This window comes from Macaca fascicularis, chromosome 19, assembly GCF_037993035.2.
Source record: "Macaca fascicularis isolate 582-1 chromosome 19, T2T-MFA8v1.1".
Classification (NCBI taxonomy): domain Eukaryota; kingdom Metazoa; phylum Chordata; class Mammalia; order Primates; family Cercopithecidae; genus Macaca; species Macaca fascicularis.
In genome coordinates this window covers 24,632,995-24,655,387 of record NC_088393.1, presented here as the reverse complement: position 1 = coordinate 24,655,387, position 22,393 = coordinate 24,632,995, and the positions used below count along the sequence as shown (strand labels likewise).

The 22,393-nt window shown below is 38.8% G+C and overlaps 1 protein-coding gene across 1 annotated transcript; it reads right to left on the bottom strand.

The window, feature by feature from the left end:
- Window positions 1–3,078: 3,078 nt before the first annotated feature.
- Window positions 3,079–21,782, bottom strand: LOC141406928 (zinc finger protein 430-like). The gene is made up of 3 exons (XM_074024723.1): window positions 21,497–21,782; window positions 12,786–12,935; window positions 3,079–6,306 (listed from the first exon to the last, which is right to left on the bottom strand). Exons 1-3 carry the CDS (start codon window positions 21,780–21,782, stop codon window positions 5,789–5,791), a joined length of 954 nt encoding a protein of 317 aa, XP_073880824.1. The 3' UTR covers window positions 3,079–5,788.
- Window positions 21,783–22,393: the final 611 nt, after the last annotated feature.

Below are 22,393 nucleotides of genomic sequence, written 5' to 3'. Positions count from 1 at the left end.
TTAATTTGTTGATACTAAAATGCAAATGAAAGATTTCTTGTAGATGGCCTGGGCTTTTAAACAATTTTCATATGAGATGTAAATCTAAATGTTAAGAGTGTTGCAGTTTGTGTTTAATGATGCTTTATATGTTTGACTTTTAAACATAGAATTCATGAGAAGAGACTGTGGGTAGGAACCAAGTTAGGACTCTCACGATGGCTTATGCACATCAGAGCAGTTCTGATGCCACTTAGAAGGATCCAAACTTCTTTTATGGCCTGATTTTTCAATTCATTTTTTAACTGAAATCCCATAAAGAACATAAGTGGTTTGTGATACCCTTAATGTCTTAGAGTCATATCAATATTTTGCTTCACCTGTAATCTATGAAAATAACATTTATTTAGTAAACAGAAGTTGCTGTTTATCTACTGTATGCTTGGATCTTCACTAGATGTTTCAGCGCCAAAGAAAAAGATTTATTTTACCCCTTTCGCAAAGAGTGAAACTTATTTCCACAGTGTTTGTCTAGCCTGCATTTAAATACTTCTGGTGATGACAGACCTGCTACCTACCCCTAGGCACTCTTTCGTTTTCTATTATATTAATTCACTTTTTTTTTTTAAATGGCAAACAAAGTACTTTTGAAACAAAATAGACAGTGATGTGTTTTCTGTGTTCCATGCTTTATACAACTCAGGGAGACAGTGTGCAATCTGACCCCCAGAGCATCAGGGCATGCTTCAACTACTCAGCGAGTGACCATCTCCTACATTAAGATTTCTGCTCCTGAGAAAAAATATCTGTCTCACTTGGCTGCATGGCCCTCCTCTTCTGTGTGAGTTGAGCCACCATTTTCTAAGAAAATCTCACATGAAAGTCTTATTGGGACTCTTATTTTGGGTAATGCTTGTCTCTGATGTCATCCACATGACTCACCAAAATCTCAGCTGAACCCCACTGTGCTCAAAGATGGTTCTCTCTTCTGCTATCAATCCTGACAGAAGTAACCTGAACATTCCTTTGGGCCCCAGGTAACACTGGTTTCCCCATTTTATGGAGAACATGATTTTTCATCTCTTGCTTGGGAGCATGAATATTTCTGCATCACCACAACCATAAATATCATTAGGACAGACACCACACTTTATTCCATTTCTGTATGGGACAAGATAAACTGAATAGAAAGGAATACAACTTTTAAAAGCCCTCCCTACTCTTCACTTTTAAAAATTGAAATAGCTTGATGAAAAGATATTGGGAAAAATACTTCTAAACCTAAGCTTAAGTATGTTTTTTGAAAACTTAAATCTTAAGGTACTCTACAAATAACTCAGAGTTCTTTGCCTCACTGTGACCCAAGCGTATGTGTGCATTTAGAAGTCTTATTACAAGTCAGTTATAAATATATCTTACCAGATAACTACCTTGTGAATATTCAAAATTGGAATCAATGGCATGCTCAGAACCAATTTGTGGTTACAAGCATATTTAAGGCAGCTTTTGGATAAGCCACTCATAGTTACTTACTTTGGAGAGTGCTGGATAATGGTGACCACACATGTTGTCTGTTGGGTGTATTTTTCCTTAAATATTTGTGTATTTGCTCTGTTATACTGCTGTTTTCTCAAGACCCTAATGTGTTAAGTTTTCTATGCTTTGGGGAATGGGCATGTCTTACATATGGCTGTTTTCTGGATATGTTAGACCATCTATTTTGGTGAGATTAAGTGAAAGAAAGTTGAATATATTTCCTGTGAAGTCTCTGAGGAAATTATTGAAATAAATTAATACATACATGCTTAAATTCGAGTTTACTTCAGAGAAGTAATTTTAGAAAATAGTTTTTCACTACCTTTACCATTCCCATGATGTTTTGACATTTACAGATTTTTATTTATTCCATTAATATTTAAATATCTGCTTGTGAAGGTTCTGTCTTTATCACCAAGCCTACCGGTGTGGCAAAGGCAGTTGCTAATCTCATAGAGGATAGATCACATTGAAAGAGACTCATCTAGCCATAAATGGGTCACTTCTATCAGTGTTAACTGCTCAAAGTAAAGTATGACAAGAACCTATGAAGTAAAGTTTGGCCTTTGTGTATGGGAGAGGAATGGAGGAAGCCAGGATGCAGGTTAAGGAAGGTATCCTGTGGAAGTGACACTTGAGCTAATATCTGAAGGATGGGTGACAGGAGAAAGTATGCTTCTGAGAACAGTGGGTACAAAAGCCCTGAGGTTGAAAAGGTGGATGTGTCCAGGGAAGGGGGACACAGTGTCTTTTGGAAAAAGAAAAGACACTGAATGAGGTGAATGACTGTCATGATGAAGTAGGTAGGGGCTAGAGCAGGCTTGTAAAAACTCTGAAAAGTGGTAAAAAGTGTTGGGCCAAAAAGTAGTGTGATGAGGCCGGGAGCTGTAGCTCACGCCTATAATCCCAGAACTTTGGAAGGCCGAGGTGGGTTCACACCTGTAATCCCAGCACTTTGGAGGCCAAGGCGGGAGGATCACCTGAGGTCGGGAGTTCAAGACCAGCCTGACCAACATGGAGAAACCCCGTCTCTACTAAAAATTGAAAAATAGCCAGGAGTGGTGGTGCATGCCTGTAATCCCAGCTACTCGGGAGGCTGAGGCAAGAGAATCCCTTGAAACCAGGAGGCAAAGATTGTGGTGACCCGAGATCACACCATTGCACTTCAGCCTGGGCAACAAGAGTGAAACTTTGTCTCAAGAAAAAAAAAAAAAAGAAGGAAAAGAAAAAAGAGAAAAATAACATTCAGACTTCTGCTCCTGAGAAAAAATATCTGTCTCTTGACTGCACAGCCATCCTCTTCTGTGTGAGTTGGGGCACCATCTTCTAAGACCATCTCACATGAAAGTCTTATTGACACTCTCATTTTGGGTAATTCTTGTCTCTGATGTCATCCACATGACTCACCAAAATCTCAGCTGAACCCCACTGTGCTCCAAAAATGGTTCTCTCTTATGGTATCAATCCTGACAGATGTAACCTAAACATCCCTTTGGGGCCCAGGTAGCACTGGTTTCTTCATTTTGGGGAGAACGGATATTTCTGCATCACCAGAACCATAAATAACATTAGGACAGACACCACACTTTATTCCATTTCTGTATAGGACAAGATAAACTGAATACAAAGGAATAAAACTTTTAAAAGCCCTCCCTACCTCTCACTTTTTAAAACTGAAATCCCTTGGTGAAGAGATGCTGGGAAGAATACTTCTAAAACTAAGCTTAAGTATGTTTTTTGAAAAATTAAATCTTAAGGTAATCTACCAATAACTCAGTTTTTTTTGCCTCACTGGACCCAAGCATATGCGTGCATTTAGAAGTCTAATTACAAGTTAGTTATAAATATATCTTACCAGCCTATTATCTTGTTTTGAAAATCCAAAATTGGAATCAATAGTATGTTTAGAACCAATTTGTGGTGACAAGTATTTTTAAGCCAACTTTTAGATAAGCCGTTCATAGTGACTGATTTTGGAGAGCCCTGGATAGTTGTCACCTTACATGTTGTCCATAGGGTGATGTTATTTTTTCTGAAACATCTGTGTATTTGCACGGTTATACTGTTGCTTCGTCAAGAACCTGGTGTGTTAACTTTTCTATGATTTGGGTTATGGGCATGTCTTACATATGGCTGTCTTCTGGATGTGTTAGACCATCTACTGTGGTAAGATTAACTGAATGAAAGTTGTATATATTTTCTGTGAAGTCCCTGAGGAAAACAATCAAATACGTTAACAAACAAATACATGTTTGAAATTTGACTTTACTCCAGAGAAGTAATTTGAGGTTACTTCAGAAAAATTAAAAATTGCATCAGGTAAGCCAGGCCATGTGATGTGTCTTAAGGTTGTCTGTAATATGCTCATTCTTTGCATGCCCAAAGCCAGTGTCATTTTGCTAAGAATTTGAGATCAGGATGTATGCTGTAAAACTGCACAATAGTATTTAACATGTTAAAAATGTTGAATTGAAAAGTTAAGTTCACACATAATTTAAAAATATACTGCGTATTATTCCATAAAAGTACAATAAATAGCATACTACTTAACTAAATTTAAGAATGTTTTTGATAATTATGCAGAATATTACTCTGAACACCTACCTCATGCATCACTCAATATTATAAGTTAACCACAAAGAGCCTCTCTGCTTAAATTTTCATCATGTATCTTAATGTCCTTACCTTTCCATAGAAAAGGTCATAAATAACGCCTACCTAATATAAATGAATCTCTCAAATATTTTATTCAGCAACAATTAGTCTCATGTTTTCACATGTGAATACACCAGGAATGATGAAACAGCATGAATTTAAGAGTTTAACTCCATTATTATTCATTTTAAAAATCCCATATTTTGACAAGTTTACTTTGAATGTAATATTGTAACTCCAAAAAATATTCTACTTCTTTTAAACTTATATATAACTGATGTTTACACAAACTATAGTTTATATTATTTCCTATACTCAGCATTCTGATTTAATGTCTAAAGTTTGAGTGCCCTAGATATTTCTACTGTGAATTATTCCAATATTTACATAGACTTAATTTTGGACTGAATATCTTTCATATTTACTGTATCTGCAAAAACATATTTTAGTATAAACTCTCTAGTGTTTTATAATTTGTAGTGTTTGGAAAAATACTTTCCCAAATTCATTACATCTGCAGGGTTTTCCTCAATATACACTCACTGATGTTGAACAAAATTTTAACAACTGCCTCAGGATTCTCCTCTAGTACAAAATGTGTGCAATAAGATCTGTGATACAAGTAAAGGGATCACAAACCTCTTCATATTTGTTAATGCTTTTTCAAAACAAATACTCTTCTGCGCTTTAAAGACACATTTTCTGATAGATCTTTTGACAGTAAGAAGACTTTTGTTAGTAGTAAGATTTTAAGACATTCACATTATTAGTGTTTCTCTCCAGTATGAATTCTCTTATGGTTAGTAAGGTTTGAAGACTGGTAAAAGGTTTTGCCAAATTTTTCACATTTGTAGGGTTTCTCTTCAGTATGAATTACCTTATGTTTAGTAAGATTTGAGGACCATTTAAAGGCTTTGCCACATTCTTCACATTTGTAAGGTTTCTTCCAGTATGAATTATCTTATGTGTAATAAGGGTTGAGGATTGGCTAAATGCTTGGCCACATTATTCTCCTTTGTAGGGTTTCTCCCCAGTGTGAATCCTCTTATGTCCAGAAAGGCCTGAGGGCCATACAAATGCTTTGCCACATTCTTCACATTTGTAGGGTTTCTCTCCAGTGTGAATCCTCTTATGTCCAGTTAGGGTTGAGGGCCATAGAAATGCTTTGCCACATTCTTCACATTTGTAGGGTTTCTCTCCAGTGTGAATCCTCTTATGTCTAGTTAGGGTTGAGGGCCATAGAAATGCTTTGCCACATTCTTCACATTTGTAGGGTTTCTCTCCTGTGTGCATCGTCTTATGTTTGGTTAGGGCTGAGGATTGGCTAAATGCTTTGCCACATTCTTTACATTTGTAGGGTTTCTCTCCAGTGTGCAGCCTCTTATGTATAGTTAGGGTTGAGGACAATACAAATGCTTTGCCACATTCTTCACATTTGTAAGGTTCCTCTCCAGTGTGTATCCTCTTATGTTTGGTTAGAACACAGGATTGGCTAAATGCTTTGCCACATTCTTCACATTTGTAGGGTCTCTCTCCAGTGTGCATCCTTTTATGTCTGGTTAGGGTTAAAGATCGGCTAAATGCTTTGCCACATTCTTCACACTTTTAAGTCTTCTCTTCAGTGAGTTATCTTATGTGTAGTAAGATTTGAGGTTTGATTAAAAACTTTGCCATATTCTTCACATTTGTAGGGTTTCTCTTCAGTATGAGTCTTCTTTTCATTAGTGAGGGTTGAGGACCAATTAAATGTTTTTCCACATTCTTTACATTGGTAAAATTTCTCTGTAGTATAAATGCTTTTATGCTGGGTTATGTGTGAAAGCCTGCAAAATGATTTGACACATTTTTTACATTTGAAAGTTTTCTTTCCAGTGTGTGTGTTTGAATTTAAAAATTTATATAAGACTTTCGAACATTTACCACATTGAAATACTTTTCTCTGGGTAGTTATGAAACACTGGTTAAGTTCATTATAACCTTCTTCGTGTACCTTACACTCATCCACACTTTTACAGCCTTTTCTTAACTGTAAATTCTCATGTTCATATTTTTCATATCTTCTCAGTATTACTTTTTGAAAAAAATCTTCCATGCCCTGCTCTGGCCAAAGGTTTTGAGCAAACTGAAGACATATACCTGAAAAATAAATAAATAAATTACTCCACTTACTCCCATGAATATAGTTTTAAAATCTTACCTTTAAATTTATACAAACTACATAAACAAGATGGCTTTGCAAAATACCACAAGCCCTAATTCGTTCACAGACATATGAATGTAACAAAAACATAGAGATCAAAGTACATCTGTGGTAAATTTATAAATGAATTAAGTGTGTTCAGTGTCCCAGAAAAGCACAATGCAAAAAACCACATAGAAGAAAAAGAAAGCCTGTTAAATTTACCCAACACAGCTTTTCCTGCTTCCCACTATAACATAGTGCCTTTAGAAGTAATTGTTTTAAAAGAAAGGTAAAATACTGACACATTCTTTGTCATTTCTGGCTTTTAGGGGCTTTTCCTGAAACTGGTTTCTGTCACTCATGACATAAAGTTCTGAATGAAATGGTGGTATGTTTTGAAATGAGAGACTGAGTCTGCTGAGACTAAAGAAGAATGTTACAGCAGCAGAGACTGCAGTGCCACAGAAAAGGAACAGGCGTAGCATTTGATTACTAACTCCTACAAAGTAACAAGAGTAAGCTTTCTTAACTAAAAAATACACAGAAAATGTCAGACAACATATATTATAAGAACATGTTTGAGAAACTCCCATAATCATGATCCAAGACAATTGTTTTCAGACCATGTCATGACAAAATTACATTATAAAGATTTTGACAGGTAGCTTTAAGGTAAAAAACTGAAAGATTATTATATGTACAAAATAGGGCAATATCATCCCAACAGAAATATCATAAAATCTTCTGAAAGAAAACAAAAATATTAGACGTATACATTAAGAATTGGCAATAAATTGAGTAACACTCACTGATTAAAACAAGAACAGAGACAATTATGGAAAATCAGAAAAATGAGGATGAGAACAAAAATATTTAACATTTCAAAGAAAACAAAAAAGTGGAGGTAAAAAATACAAATGAAAACTGACAGATTCCAAAAGCAAGAAAAAATGATGTAAAAATAAGCTCAACAAACTAGGATCAAAGAAAGATATTTATAACAAACACATATATAAGCACAATTTCAAAAGTCACAAAGATTATCTTTGAAGCTGCAAGATAAAAGGGATGTGCCAAACCAGGTGCAGTGGCTCACACCTGTAATCCAGGCACTTTGGGAGACGGAGGATAGCAGATCACCTGAGGTCAGGGTTTCAGGACAAGCCTGGCCAACATGGAGAAACCCCATCTCTACTAAAACTACAAAATTTAGCCGGGTGTGGAAGTGCGTGCCTCTAATCCCAGCTACTCAGGAGGCTGAGGCTGAAGAACCGCTTGAACCTGGGAGGTGGGGGTTTCAGTTAGCTGAGGTCACACCACTACACTCCAGTATGGCTGGGGGATAGAGTGAGGCTCTGTCTCCAAAAAAAAAAATTAAAAAAAAAAGAAAAGAAAAAAGTGGTATGCCATTTACATAGTCTTATGAGATAATCTGTGAACTGTTAACAAAAATTTTGCAGGTCATAAGGGAACTAACTGTGTGATGTAGTCATAAAAATAGTTGTGAAAAAACAGCTATTGAGAATAATACGATCAGCGAATCTGTCCTGCCAAATAATAAAAAAAAACCTTCCATGGTAAACAAATTCTAAAAAAGTATATTGGAACTGCATATACCCTACATATAAAGGGTGCTGAAAATAGTTTCTTCTACTGAAAATAACATGAATTTTAAAAACCCATATAATCATATAAAAATACATTATTTTCTAGAAAAAAATATGCGAATACACAATAGTAGAATTTCTTAACAGTATCCTAGTGGTGCAGAAAACATTTTTAAATATTCTCTGAAATTAGTAAGAAAAAAGCATAGAAATTATAAACATCTGTTAATGAATATACAACATAATAAGACATAATTAGCAATATCAATGACAACTTTGAGGGAAGATGTAACAAAAACGAATTTTTACATGCAACTTATTATTTTGCCAAAATAAATATACTGTTGTATTTTTCAGAAGTGATATGTAATCCCCAAAGTACTACAAAAGTTTCTGTATAAATATAGAAAAGAGGCTGGGCGCTGTGGTTCATGCCTATAATCCTAGCACTTTGGGGGAGCCAAGGCAGGTGGATCACGAGGTCAAGAGTTTGAGAACGGCTGAGCGCGGTGGCTCAACCCTGTAATCCCAGCACTTTGGGAGGCCGAGACGGGCGGATCATGAGGTCAGGAGCTCGAGACCATCCTGGCTAACACTGTGAAACCCCGTCTCTACTAAAAAAAATACAAAAAACTAGCCGGGCGAGGTGGCGGGCGCCTGTAGTCCCAGCTACTCGGGAGGCTGAGGCAGGAGAATGGCTTAAACCCAGAGGCGGAGCTTGCAGTGAGCCGAGATCATGCCACTGCACTCCAGCCTGGGCGACAGAGAGAGACTCTGTCTCAAAAAAAAAAAAAAAAAAAAAAAAAGAGTTTGAGAGCACCCTGGCCAACATGGTGAAACCCCGTCTCTACTAAAAATGCAAAAGTCAGCCAGGCATAGTGGCACATGCCTGTAGTCCCAGCTACTCAGGAGGTTGAGGCAGGAGAATCACTTGAACCCAGGAGGCAAAGGTTGCAGTGAGCCGAGATCCTGCCACTTCACTACAGCCTGGGCCTGAGAGCGAGACTCTGTCCAAAAAAAAAAAAAATTTTTTTAATGCAACTTAAGTTTATTTTTTTAACAGATTAAAACATGTATATTTTAAGGTTATATGTAATCCCCAAAGTACCACGAAAATATTTGTATAAATACACAAAAGAGGCTGGGTGTGGTGGGAGGCAGAGGTTGCAGTGAGCTGACATCACACCATTGCACCGGCCTGGACAACAAAAGCAAAACTCCATCTCAAAAAAAAAAAAAGAAAAAAGAAGGATAGGAAAAAGGAAAAAACAAAAGATAAGAAAAAGAAAATAAATGAAATCATATAAATACAAACATCAAAAAGACAAAAATGGAAAGAGAATAAATAAGAGACACACATGCAAGAATCAAATGAAATACTTAACAAAATAATAGTAAGTCTTTCTCTTTCAGAAAATTATATATAAATACATATATATATAAAGTTAGCTTTTAAATTCAGACATACTTTCAACAAATAGTTTTATTAAGCATTTTAAAAACCAAGATACATCTTGCCTTTCTACAGGAGTCAGTTGAAATCTAATGATTAGGGCCAGGCATGGGGGCTCTTGTCTGTAATCCTAGCACTTTGGGAGGCCGAGGAAGATGGATCATGAGGTCAGGGGTTTGAGACCAGCCTGGCCAACCTGCTGAAATTCCATCTCTATTAAAAATACAAAAATTAGTTGGGCGTGGTGGCAGGTACCTGTTATCTTAGCTACTCAAAAGGCTAGGGCAGGAGAATCACTAGAAACTGGAAGGTTGCAGTAAGCCGAGATTGTGCCACTGCACTTCTACCTGGGTGAAAGAGCAAAACTCTATCTCAAGAAAAAAGAAAAAAAAAAAAGAAATCTAATGATTAAAAAAGACTGGAAGCGGCAGTATGAAAGTAGACATTCCATGCAACATTAATCAAATGAGGGCAGATACAGTCAAAATAATCATACACAAGCTACATCTTCAGTCAAAAAGTATAATATTTTATAAAATATACTTGAAATTGAAACTCCAAAGAAACAAAGAGGGACATCAAAAAATAATAGATTCATTCACTGGGAACCTATGACAAATTTGTGTGTGTGTGTGTCTCACATTAGGGTTCCAAATATATGAAGCAAATATTGACAGAGTGGAAGAAACACACAGAAAGCAATATAATTATAGAAACAAATACCACACTTTCTGCAATAAAAATAAAACAAGAAAATTATGTAAATAAGGGAACAGACTACGTAAAGGCAGTATAAAACAATTATTCCAAACAGAGTTATGGAGAACACTCCTCAACAACATCAGAATACACACCCTTCTCAATAGCTCATACAACATTTCCCCTGATAAACCACATCTTTAGCCAAAAAGGAAGTCATACCAAAATTGTTAAAAGTAAACTACTATGAACTACTTTCTATGACCAAAATGGAATGAGAGCATACAACCATATGAGAAAAAAACTGAAAAATTTACAAATATATAGAAATTAACGCTCTTGAGTGTGCTCTTATACAAAGGTTGAAATAGTTAAATTGTGAAAAGGTCCATCCTTCTCAGTGCAATCTACATATTTAATGCCATGTTTTCCAAATTACTCATTGCATTCTTGAAGAAACAGCAACCCCAAAAGTATATAGAATCCCAAGAGACAATGAAGTACACAATAATCTTAAAAAAAAAAAAAAAAAAAAAAAAAAGAAAAGAAAAAAGAAACAATGCTGGAGGCATTAAAGTTCTTAATTCAAAACACATTACAAAGCTACAAAATTAAAACAATTTGGTATGAGTATAAAGGTAAAAAAATGGACTAATAAAATAGAATGCAGCACATACATAAACTTTCACATATATGGTCATATAAGGAGTCATTTACATACCCATAATTATTGCAGCATTGTTACTCTAAGACAATAGGTGAAAGCAATGCAAATTTCTTTCACCAAGTCATTTAGTAGACATAATTTGAAATATAAAAATTCTGAGGCCAGACGCAGTGACTCAAGCCTGTAATCCCAGCACTTTGAAAGGCTGAGGCTAGCAGATGACCTGAGGTTGGGAGTTCAAGACCAGCTTGACCAACATGGCAAAATGCCATCTCTACTAAAAATACAAAATTAGCTGGGCCTGGAGCCACATGCCAGTAATCCCAGGTATTTGGGGGACTGATGCAGGAGAATCGCTTGAACCTGGGAGGCAGAGGTTGCGGTGAGCCAAGATTGCACCATTGCACTCCAACCTGGACAACAAAGGTGAAACTCCATCCCAAAAAAAAATTCTGGACTATCACTCAGTATTCAAAAAGCAGGAAATATTCTACCAACCATAAATATAAATCTTGATGGCATTATGCTAAATGAAATGAGCCAGCCACAAGAAGACAGAGATTGTATGAGATATATGAAGAAGTTACACTCTTAGAAACAAAGAAGAGAGTGGTATTTGCAAAGTGCCATAAAACAGAAAAAACTGGGGCCAGGCATGGTAGATCACACCTGTAATCCCAGCACTTTGGGAGGCTGAGGTGGGTGAATCACCTAAAGTCAGGAGTTTGAAACCAGCCTGGCCAACATGGCGAAACCCCACGTCTACTAAAAATGCAAAATTTAGAAAAGCATGGTGGTGGGCACCTGTAGTCCCAGCTACTCAGGACCCTGAGGCACTAAAATTGCTTGAACCTGGGAGGTGGAGGTTGCAGTGAGCTGAGATCACACCACTGCACAGCAGTTAGGGTGACAGAGCAAGACTCCATCTCCAAAAAAAAAAAAAAAAAAGGAAAACTTGGTAGTGGTTTAATATGTTTTAAGATTTAGCTTTGCAAGATAAAAACATTTTAGCAATATGTTACATGACATTGTCAAGATAATTAACATGACTAAACTGAATATTTAAAAATATTTTCTGGTAAATTTTGTTATGTTTTTTGACAAGTAAAAATAATAATACCTAAAAGAGATACAGAGTTATGATAGTTTTAAATTATATTCAAATCCAAGTGTTTCTCCCACACAAAATTCATAAAGATTCACAAATAGGATGTTGAAATTACAAGAATTTTGACTTCTCATCTACACAGGATTAGAAAACCATTCAAAACAATCCTAAACAACAAATATACAAGTTACAAAAAAATTCAAGGATAACATTTATACAGGCAGAGATAATTCTATTGGAAAAAGACATGGCTAATTCATATATGATTTTGCTCCACAATGTTGTAAATTGTACAAAGTTAAATATTGGCACGCACAATTATAATATATACTAAAAAATCAAAATTAACAGATGTGTGGTGGCATACCCTCAAATATATAACAAAAAAAGTAAAATTGCCAAACAAAATTAAAACATGGAATGTAAAACTTACTAGATACAATTAGATCAATATATTCACTAAAGAAATCTTAGAAAAAGAATATGGAAAAAAATAATACAGAGGTTAGTCGAAGATTAAAAAAAGGGTGAGGACTTCCCAAATTTTGAGGTAATAAAAGGAAACCCTGTGTCTACTAAAAAAAAAAAAGTAATACAAAATTAGCCAGGTGTGGTGGCACATGCCTGTAATCCCAGCTACTCAGGAGGCTGAGGCAGGAGAATTGGTTGAACCTGGGAGGCGGATCTTGCATGGCCAGGTGTGGAGGCTTATGCCTGTAATCCCAATACTTTGGGTAGCTGAGTCAGGCAGATCACAAGCTACTCAGGAGGCTGAGGCAGGAGAATTGCTGGAACCTGGAAGGAAAGGTTGTAGTGATCCGAGATCATGTCACGGCACTCCAGCCTGGCGACAGAGCAAGACTCCATCTCAATACATACAGACATACAGTTATCCTTACCTAGGAAAGCCAGGTTTCTGTAGTTTTCTAACATCACATTCCTATATAAATTTTTCTGCGCAGTGTCCAGGCACTGCCACTCCTCCAGAGAGAATTCTATGGCCACATCCCTAAATGTCAACAGTCCCTGGAAGACATACACAAACACACCTATTTAAAAAGTGGCTATGGGCAGAATTTTTTTTTTGACTCAAGGTAAAATCAGAAAGTGAATAGAACTTGTTCTGACTTATAAGAGTGACTGAAATTATTCCATAAAATAATTGTCAACACACAAATGTTTTCTAATGTATTCTCTAATTCTGAGAGAAGAGAGTGGCATAATATCCATAATATCAGTGTACATATGATACTTGTCTGAATGATAAAGTGTAAAATTGAGGGCATAAACACAAACATGTACATTTTTGAGTGCTATATTTACATAATACAGAATGAGCTGTGTATATTTTTCAGATGAAAAAGACATAGTTGTTTTTATTTTTCAGACAAAACAGTTATGTTGAGTTAGAAGGTACCACTCAAATTTTAATGTGTACAATAAACTGGACATCTTGTTAATGCAGATTGTCTTTTCAGGAGATCTGAAATAAAGCCTGGGTTACTGAATCTCTACGAAGCTCACCAGTAATGCCAATGTTTTGGCCCCAAAAGACTATTTTGTCAAACATCCAGTAAGTGGAAGACCCTGTGTTTGTTTTTGTTTTGTTTTGTTTTTCTAGCCTATAAACGATGAGAGCTTTCTTTTACCAAAGAAAGATAAATGCAAAAAAAAACTTAAAAAAAAGGGTAGCTGCCAATCAAATGTGATGGTTTATGCACATCAGCTGCATAAAGATACCTACTGATGAAGAGAAAAATCTATAGAGAAAAAATCTGTGAGAGCTTATTGAGTTATTAACATCAACTGCACCAGGGCAAGTTTTTATAGTGTGCAGATGCACCCAGAAGGACACAGCATCACTACTGAAATATTGCCCCCACTAAAGTCAGTTACAGTCTGAATTTAACCGTAAGAAAACATCATTTTTGTGGAAAGTTCAAGATACAGCTATCTTCCATGTTCTACAATTTTTAATAATGATTTTAAGTAGTTTTTCTTTAGCACCCTAATAAGCAGGTATCTCCTGATAGTTTTTTCAGAACTTTCTGGGTAATAAATACCATCCTGTTTAAACTAGCATTTTCTTAATCGTGTAATGCATAGATGTTGAATACAGTAAGAAATTCTTCTTCAAAAGTTTAGCTTGCTTAAGTTTCTTTGCCTTTTTTCCCTTGCTTTCAAGGCCAGACTTCCTTACTCTCCGTGTTTCCCCTGCCCTGGTAAACAACCTTCTAGCCAGTTCTTATCTATGGAGCCCACATTCCACATCTGCTACCCACTCTGTGAATTACCTCTCCTATGGCAACAGCTACTTCCCATGAAACTGATCTTCCTGCCTTCCCACCAGTATAACCGCATTCCTGTACTTTTCAAGTTAGCTAAGCAGGTTTAGCTTAGATTGTGCCATCCAACTCCATCCAACCAAGGCAGGACACAGTAAGAAGGACAAGCTGCATTAGAGGTAGTAACCCCCCCCCCCCACTTTCCTTGTTCGTGTGTACTCTCATGGCAACCAGAACTAAGAGGGACACACTCCTGCACCTTAAGCTTTAATTTCCATTTCAGAGTTACTACAGTCAGAATTTCTTGGTTTTTGAAATTAAAACTGTTAGAAAAATTCAGCAAAATTACTCACAGTGTTCAAGTAAGGGAAGAACATTTTAAGGTACTTATATTTTGCCTCAGTAAGAAAAGCAAAAGTATTTATTTTTTTCAGACAATAAATGTATAATTTTATTATTTATATTAAAAATCACATAGTAATCAAGGCACAATGGCTTATGCCTGTAATTTCAGGACTTTGGGAGGCCGAGGTGGGTGGATCACCTGAGGTCAGGAGTTTGAGACCAGTCTGGCCAACGTGGTCAAACCCCATCTCTACTAAAAATACAAAAATTAGCCAGGCTCCTGTAATTTCAACTACTCAGAAGACTGAGGCAGGAGAATCGCTTGAACCTAGGAGGTGTAGGTTGCAGTGAGCTAAGATTGCACCATTGCACTCCACCCTGGGCAACAAGAGCAAAACTGTGTCTCAAATAAACAAACAAAAAAATTAGTCACATGGGAACACTCCTGGGAGGCACCAAACTTCATCACATAAAATTTAGCCTTAATCTCAAAAATCAAAGTAACAGGATATAGGGCCAGGCCAGGCCAGGTGGCTCACACCTGTAATCTCAGCACTCAGGGAGGCTGAGGTAGGCGGATCACTTGAGGTCAGGAGTTTGAGCCCAGCCTGGCCAACATGGTGAAACCCCATCCATACTAAAAATACAAAAATTAGCTGAGTGTGATGGCACGTGCCTGTAGTCTCAGTTACTCAGGAGGCTGAGGCAGGAGAATCTCTTGAACTTGGGAAGTGGAGGTTGCAGTGAGCTAAGACTGCACCATTGTACTCCAGCCTGGGCGTTGCTGTGAGACTCTATCTTAAACACAAACACACAATAAAACAGGATATAGAACAAAGATATTCACTGTCAAAAATTTACACTGCTGCAAAAGGGAACTGAAGTTTTCAGGAATCTATGTAACTCACCAATTATCTACCATATTTTTTTGTGGGAATGTATTCAACTGTCTACAGCTGAAATTGAAGAGGGATTTTTCTTTATTTTTTTTCTTGGTAGCTACCATTCTAAAAGCTAGATGGAATTCTGTTTGAAATCACTCAGCCATAAAAAAACACACCTGAGAATATTTCCAAACCCACTCCGAGGAAAAAAAAGGAAGTGAAAATTTTCAACAAATAAAATATATTATTAGATATTAATGTTTTTGAAACTCACCTCTTTTATGCCCTTATATTTTGTTACCTTTCAAGCTCTACTAATAAAATGCAATATATAGTTAAAAAACTGAGGACAGCTGAGCACATTGGCTCAGGCCTGTAATCTCAGCACTTTGGAAGGCCCAGGCATGTGTCACTTGAGGTCAGAAGCTTGAGACTATCCTCGCTAACATGGTGAAACTCCATCTCTACTAAAAATACAAAAACTAGCTGGGAGTGGTGGTGCACACTTGTAGTCCTAGCTACTTGGGAGGCTCAAGCAAGAGAATCACTTGAAATTGGGATTTGGAGGTTGCAGTGAACTAAGATGGCACCACTTCACCCCAGCCTGGGTGAGAGAGGGAAAGTCTGTCTTTAAAAAAATAATAAACCTCAGGTCAAAATAAGTGAACAAATCTTTTCAAGATACAGATATGTCTTACTCAAGTGTCAAGTCAGGCCATTCAATTACTTGAGTGTCCCACCCCATCCTGCTCACTTAAGTACTCAATAATCCCTCTCAGGAGACTCTGAACTATGCCCCAGTGAGTGCCTTGGGCACATTTTACTCTGCAAGTTCTTACACCATCTCAATGGAGTCAGATTTTTGGGGTTTGGTAGTTTTTTTTTTTTTCCTGGAGATTTTTTACTATTTTTCTTGCACTATTTTTCTGTCCCCTAGAGGAATTCAGAATGCAGAAATTATTTTTCTCCTCAATACTAGTATCTGATTGGCTGACCAGCAATGTGTCTCCAAGAAATGAAAGTTAAGTTGGGTGAAGACAATATTAATGTCTCAAGGGGTTAACTTAAAAAAAAAAAAAAGGCAGCAGGAAATGCCTCTTAGCCTCAGGGCATCCACCTGCACACTTGAGAAGCTACACTAAATACCTCCTATGAGGGAAAACGACCCTATGTCCTATGAGGGAAAACGACCCAGTAGCTGATATTCACAAGACACTCTAGCAGACATAGCCATGTTTATCCCCATACAGTACTGAAACCCAGGTCCAAGAAAAACTGAAGGGTGGGCCGGACGCGGTGGCTCACGCCTGTAATTCCAGCACTTTGGGAGGCCAAGGTGGGCGGATCACAAGGTCAGGAGATCAAGACCATCATGGCTAACACAGTGAAACCCCGTCTCTAATACAAAAAAAAAAAAAAAAAAATAGCCAGGCGTGGTTGTAGAGGACTACGTGCTCACAAACAGGGTGTTCCCCATAAGTCCTGCTCTCGCAAACGAAGCAGGGCATTCCCAACAAGTCCTGCTCTTGCAAACGAAGCAGGGCATTCCCAATAAGTCCTGCTCTTGCAAACGAAGCAGGGCATTGGGGGCCTGTTTATATGTAAACATCTTGAAAATCCAGAAAGTCAGGGAAAGGTCAGAAAAACAACGATGTGTCTTGTGACTTGGCAACATTCCACAAACGACTGTATAAAATAAAGCGGAGTGCACCATTTGAGGCGGCCGCCATGTTTGTCTTGTCTTTGTGTTGTCTTATGTGTTCATTCCTTTGTTTAGGAAACACGCGGACCCCAACATGTGGCGCAGCGAGCAGGGTCCGTGGCTCCACGAGAGCAAGGAACTGGAGGGGGAACACCCCAGGCAGGTAAATAAAGAAAGGGGGACCCACGGGAAAATTATGGGGAATTCCACCTCTCTGGCCTCTAAATATTTGCGGTTACTCCAGGGACTGTTGATGTCTATAGGAGTAGAAGTTAGTTAAGGAACATAAGACTTTGAAGTGATTGTTTGCCCATGTTGAACAACATTGTTATTGGTTTCAATATCAAACCAAAGTGCAATTAAATCGAAAGGAATGGTTACAAGTGGTTAAAGTCCTGCGTCGAGCTCATCAGCGGGGGCAAACGATGCCTCTGACTTTGTGGACTTTGTGGACTTTGTGTAATTCCATTACTCAGGCATTAGAGTTACTTGAAACTGACTCGGAGCATGGCGATACTGCCACAGGAGGTGAGGCATCTGAAGCTTGAGAGAGGAATGATCTTAGAGAGAAACATGTTTATGCCCCGGTTATTGAAGACAAGGAATTGGAAAAAGAGCTAATGCCTCCTTCATCTGAAGGAAATTCTGATTTGCAGCACATTTTAGAGATGTTACAACAGTTGTTAAAATTGCAAAATACCACTGCTCCTGTTTCTCCTATCCGCCATGAGCCTTCCCTGTTACCTTCCCTTATGCTAAAAGGATTTCCCTTTGCCTCCACCTCCAACCTCTTTGTCTATGTCAGGTCAGGTTTTCTCTGTGCCTCTTCCTCCTGTAGGAGAAAAAAAGAAATAGAAGGAAAAGGGTGATTTTGAGGAATTAGATTTATTCCCAATAACACGGGCTGCTTTCGGCCCCAATGCTCAGTTCCCAAACGGTGGCCAGAATGTGACTTTTACAGCCCTACAATTTAAATTTTTGAAAGAAATGAAAGCTGCAATTTCTAATTATGGACCTCAATCACCGTTTGTCCTTGGCCTTCTCGATTCCTTCAAAACATATGATGATTCCTATTGACTGGAAAACGTTGGGACAGACTGTCCTTAATCGTTTGCAATGGCTTCAATTAAAAAGTTGGTGGTGAGAGAAAGCAAGAGTACAAGCTAGAAAAAATGCTACGCGAAATCCCCCAAGACCTACTGAAGAGCAGCTTACGGGTTCAGGACAATACGCCACTCTTAATGCTCAGGCAGGCCTAGATGATATTACTCTCACTCAGATTAAAGCCTTGTTTTTAAAAGCGTGGACTAAGATTAAAATAGCGGATAAAACTTCTTTATCTTTTGTAAAGATCCTACAAAGAGCCACAGAGCCATATCCAGATTTTGTAGCCCATCTTCAAAATACTGTATTAAAGACTGTAGGTTCAAGCCCTACTGCTAAAATTCTTTTGAATACTCTGACTTTTGAGAGTGCTAATCCTGAGTGCCAAAAATTGCTGCGTCCTCTAAAAGCTAGTGGGGCTGATTTAGATGAATACATTCGGGCTTGTGCAGGTGTTGGAGGAGCTATTTACAATGCTCAATTGTTTGCTGGGGCACTTTCTAAGGCTTTAAAAGGCAATTCTAAACAAGGTATATGCTATCAATGTGGAAAACCCGGTCGGAGTGAATCTGCTGGGGTTACTCAAATTTATAAGGTTATGCAAGATCTTGTCCACCGCAGTCGGAGAATGGTTGAAATCGTCGTGACCGCGGTGATAGGACTTGTAGCAATTGCTTCCACTGCCGCTGTTGCTGGATTAGCTCTACACCAGAATATACAAAATGCAGAATTTGTGCAACAATGGCATGAACAATCACATTTGTTGTGGCAGCAGCAACAAGACATAGATGCTCATTTGACTGAACGAGTAGATAATCTAAAACAAGTGGTTTATTGGTTGGGAGATCAGCTAACAGTGTTGAATACCCGAGCTTTGTTGAAATGTGATTGGAACACTACCCAATTTTGTATTACTCCTGTTCCTTTTGACAGCACTGTACATAATTGGACTGAGATAAAGAGACTTTTAATTGGTCATAATAATTTTTCCCTAGAAATACAAGAATTAACACAGAACATTTCTGAAACATTTTGCAATCAGTTACCGTTGCTGACTGGTGCAGATTTGATGACTGGTATTGCACAAAGTTTGACGTCTTTGAACCCTATGAGTCCTGTAAAAACTTTGCTGACCTGTTTCTAGTAATGTATTGATTGTTGTTCTTGCCTTTGTCATTTTTCACAGTCTGCTGGAGACGGTGCCAAAGGGCAAACACCGAATCCCAGCGAGCCCAACATGTAATGATGGTTTTAAAAGAAATTCAAACTTGTAAATAAGGAAAGCGGAAATGTAGAGGACTACGTGCTCACAAACAGGGTGTTCCCCATAAGTCCTGCTCTCGCAAACGAAGCAGGGCGTTCCCGACAAGTCCTGCTCTTGCAAACGAAGCAGGGCGTTGGGGGCCTGTTTATATGTAAACATCTTGAAAATCCAGAAAGTCAGGGAAAGGTCAGAAAAACAACGATGTGTCTTGTGACTTCGCAACATTCCACAAACAACTATATAAAATAAAGCGGAGCGCGCCATTCGAGGCGGCCGCCATGTTTGTCTTGTCTTGTGTTGTCTTGTGTGTTCATTCCTTTGTTTAGGAAACACGCGGACCCCAACACGTGGTGGCAGGCACCTGTAGTCCCAGCTACTTGGGAGGCTGAGGCAGGAGAATTGCCTGAACCTGGAGGTGGAGCTTGCAATGAGCCGAGATCACAGGCCACTGCACTCCAGCCTGTGGGTGATAGAGCAAGACTCTGTCTCACAAAAAATAAAAAATAAAAATAAAATACTGAAGAGTGACTGAAGACACATCACCCTATAAAGTTTCAAAAGGAAAACCTGACCCAAAAACATTCTGATATCTGTGTCTAGTGAAAATAGAAGAAAAAAATGCAGAGAGATATTTCACCATACAGTGTCAGATTATTCTTTGCTTTCTTCTCACAGGAAATATTTTTTAAAAAATCTTTTTAAATGTGCCATCAAATGCTTTGTCAAAAAATGATTAATAGGCCAGGTGTGGTGGCTCATGTCTGTAATTCCAGCTCTTTGGGAGGCTGAGGCAGGCAGATTTCTTAAAGCCAGGAGTTCGAGACCAGCCTGGCCAACATAGTGAAACCCCATCTCTACTAAAAATACAAAAATTAGCCAGGCGTGGTGCTGGGCAACTGTAATTCCAGCTACTTGGGAGGAGACAAGAGAATCGTTTGAGCCTGGGAGACAAAGCCTGCAGTAAGCCGAGGTTGTGCCACTGTACTCCAGCCTGGGTAACAGAGCAAGGCTCCATCTCAAAAATTAAAAATAAAAAGAATTACTTAAAATAGGTATCAAAATGTATACTAAAGGATAAATAGTTGATAAAGTGCATTAGGGTGGGAAAATTGGCATTTGGGAATGTCAGACCAAAATGGAAATTTAGTATTTTTCTGCAAGCCAGAGTTAGACTGGAGGAAAAGGGGATAAGGGGTAGACCTGAGGCCCTTCTTGGTACACTAGTGAAAATTTCAGGGAAAAATCAGTCCTCTGTGGAGTGTGAAAATCATTAAGTGGCAGGAAATTAGATTGAGGTGGCTCTAGTCCCCGGATTTCTACTTTTAAAAAAAGTCTAAATCAAGAGCATTTTTTGGTAAATTACTACATTGGTGGAAACAAGCTTCGGGTTTAACCAACTATAAACTGCCAATTAAGCTCTGATTACATAACCAGGATATTTCCACCTTGATTTTAAAAATTAAGAAACTAGGGCAGGCGTGGGGCTCACGCCTGTAATCCCAACACTTTGAAAGGCCGAGGTGGGTGGATCACCTGAGGTCAGGAGTTCAGGACCAGCCTGGCCAACATGGTAAACCCCTCCCTCCGTCTTTACTAAAAGTTTTTTTTTTAAAAAAATGGCCAAGTGTGGTGGCGGGCACCTGTAGTCCCAGCTACTACGGAGGCAGAGGTTGCAGTGAGCCGAGATCACACCACTGGACTCCAGCGTAGGCAACGGAGACTGTCTCCAAAAAAAAAGAAAAACAAAACAAAACAACAACAAAAAGTACATCACAGTACCTAGCCAATTACTCAATTTGCTTTTTATCACGAACCTTATAAGTCTTTCCTTCAAGCCCTTTCCATGGATTACAAATTACAAACCACAGCCAGGTGCTCTGAATTATTTAAAATTTTCGCGGTGACACCATAAATTTTTAACAGGAAAAAAGAAAGCCTGGGAAGCCTATGGACAAAAACGCTTCCCATATGAACCCGCACCCCGAGTCAGGATTCTGCCCTGAGGTTCCTCCCATGGTCTCTGCACCATCTGGGAGAGATGCGGGGCTACTGGTGCAGAGCTGCCCAGAGAGGGCTCCAGGCCAGGGCACAATCACTACACAGGGAAGAGATAGGACGCCCGGAGGCCCAGCTGCCAGCGCAGCCGCCATCTCATGGCTGAAGGGGACTGAGGCCGAGCTGGACAAGGAGAACTCGGGGCGAACATAGTGGAGCTGACTGCAGGGAGGCGTGAGTCCCCCCACAGCCGCTTCCCGCCGGTTCCAACCACCCCCGCTCCCTCTCTCGGGATGTCGGACTGGCCCTGTCACCATTTCTAGGCTTCCAGGGGGTCCTGACTTCCTAGTTGTGGATCTCCAATAACTGCAGGTCACAAGGCCACAGAGGCTAGGCCTCTAGAAGCAGAAGACACATAGCAGTGAGCACTAGACCTGGACCTCCGGCTGCAGTGAGAGGCAAAGGCCCCCCGGCCAAATCCCGGAAGCCGCCCTGTTCGTTCCAGCTGTGTGCCTGATTGGACAGTTCCCAGGACAGCGTCCCTGATTGGATAACGTTTAAGACCCCGCCTTCTCAGGCCCTGAGTGACAGCAGATGTGATCAGAGGTTGGGCTGGATGAAGAAGATTCACAGCCTCAGCTGCAGCCTTTTCAGGCACGTCTTCCTCCCGGAGCTGAAGCAGGCTCATCCCAGAGCACTGGAAAACTCTATCTCTTCTTTGCTATCTTTTTCAATGTATCCAAAATGTGAACTTTTTTTTTTTTTTTTTTTGAGACGGAGTTTCTCTCTTGTTGCCCAGGCTGGAGTGCAAAGGTGCAATGTGGTAAGTAAACTTTTAGTGCCACAAAATAAATAGCACTTGAATATAAAATTTGTTTTTTTTCTACTTAGCAAGGCAATTTAATTTTATAGACCTGTGTGCCGTTAT

Bases quoted from the DNA above. Each gene is read 5' to 3' on its own strand.
- LOC141406928 (XM_074024723.1), bottom strand. From the start codon at position 21,782: ATGGTGACAGGGCCAGTCCGACATCCCGAGAGAGGGAGCGGGGGTGGT. The intron at 12,936-21,496 runs GTGCAGAGACCA...CTTTTTAAATAG, and splicing joins CCCCGCATCTCTCCCAGATG to GTGTGTTTGTGTATGTCTTC. The intron at 6,307-12,785 runs GTAAGGATAACT...TTTATTTTTCAG, and splicing joins CAGAAACCTGGCTTTCCTAG to GTATATGTCTTCAGTTTGCT.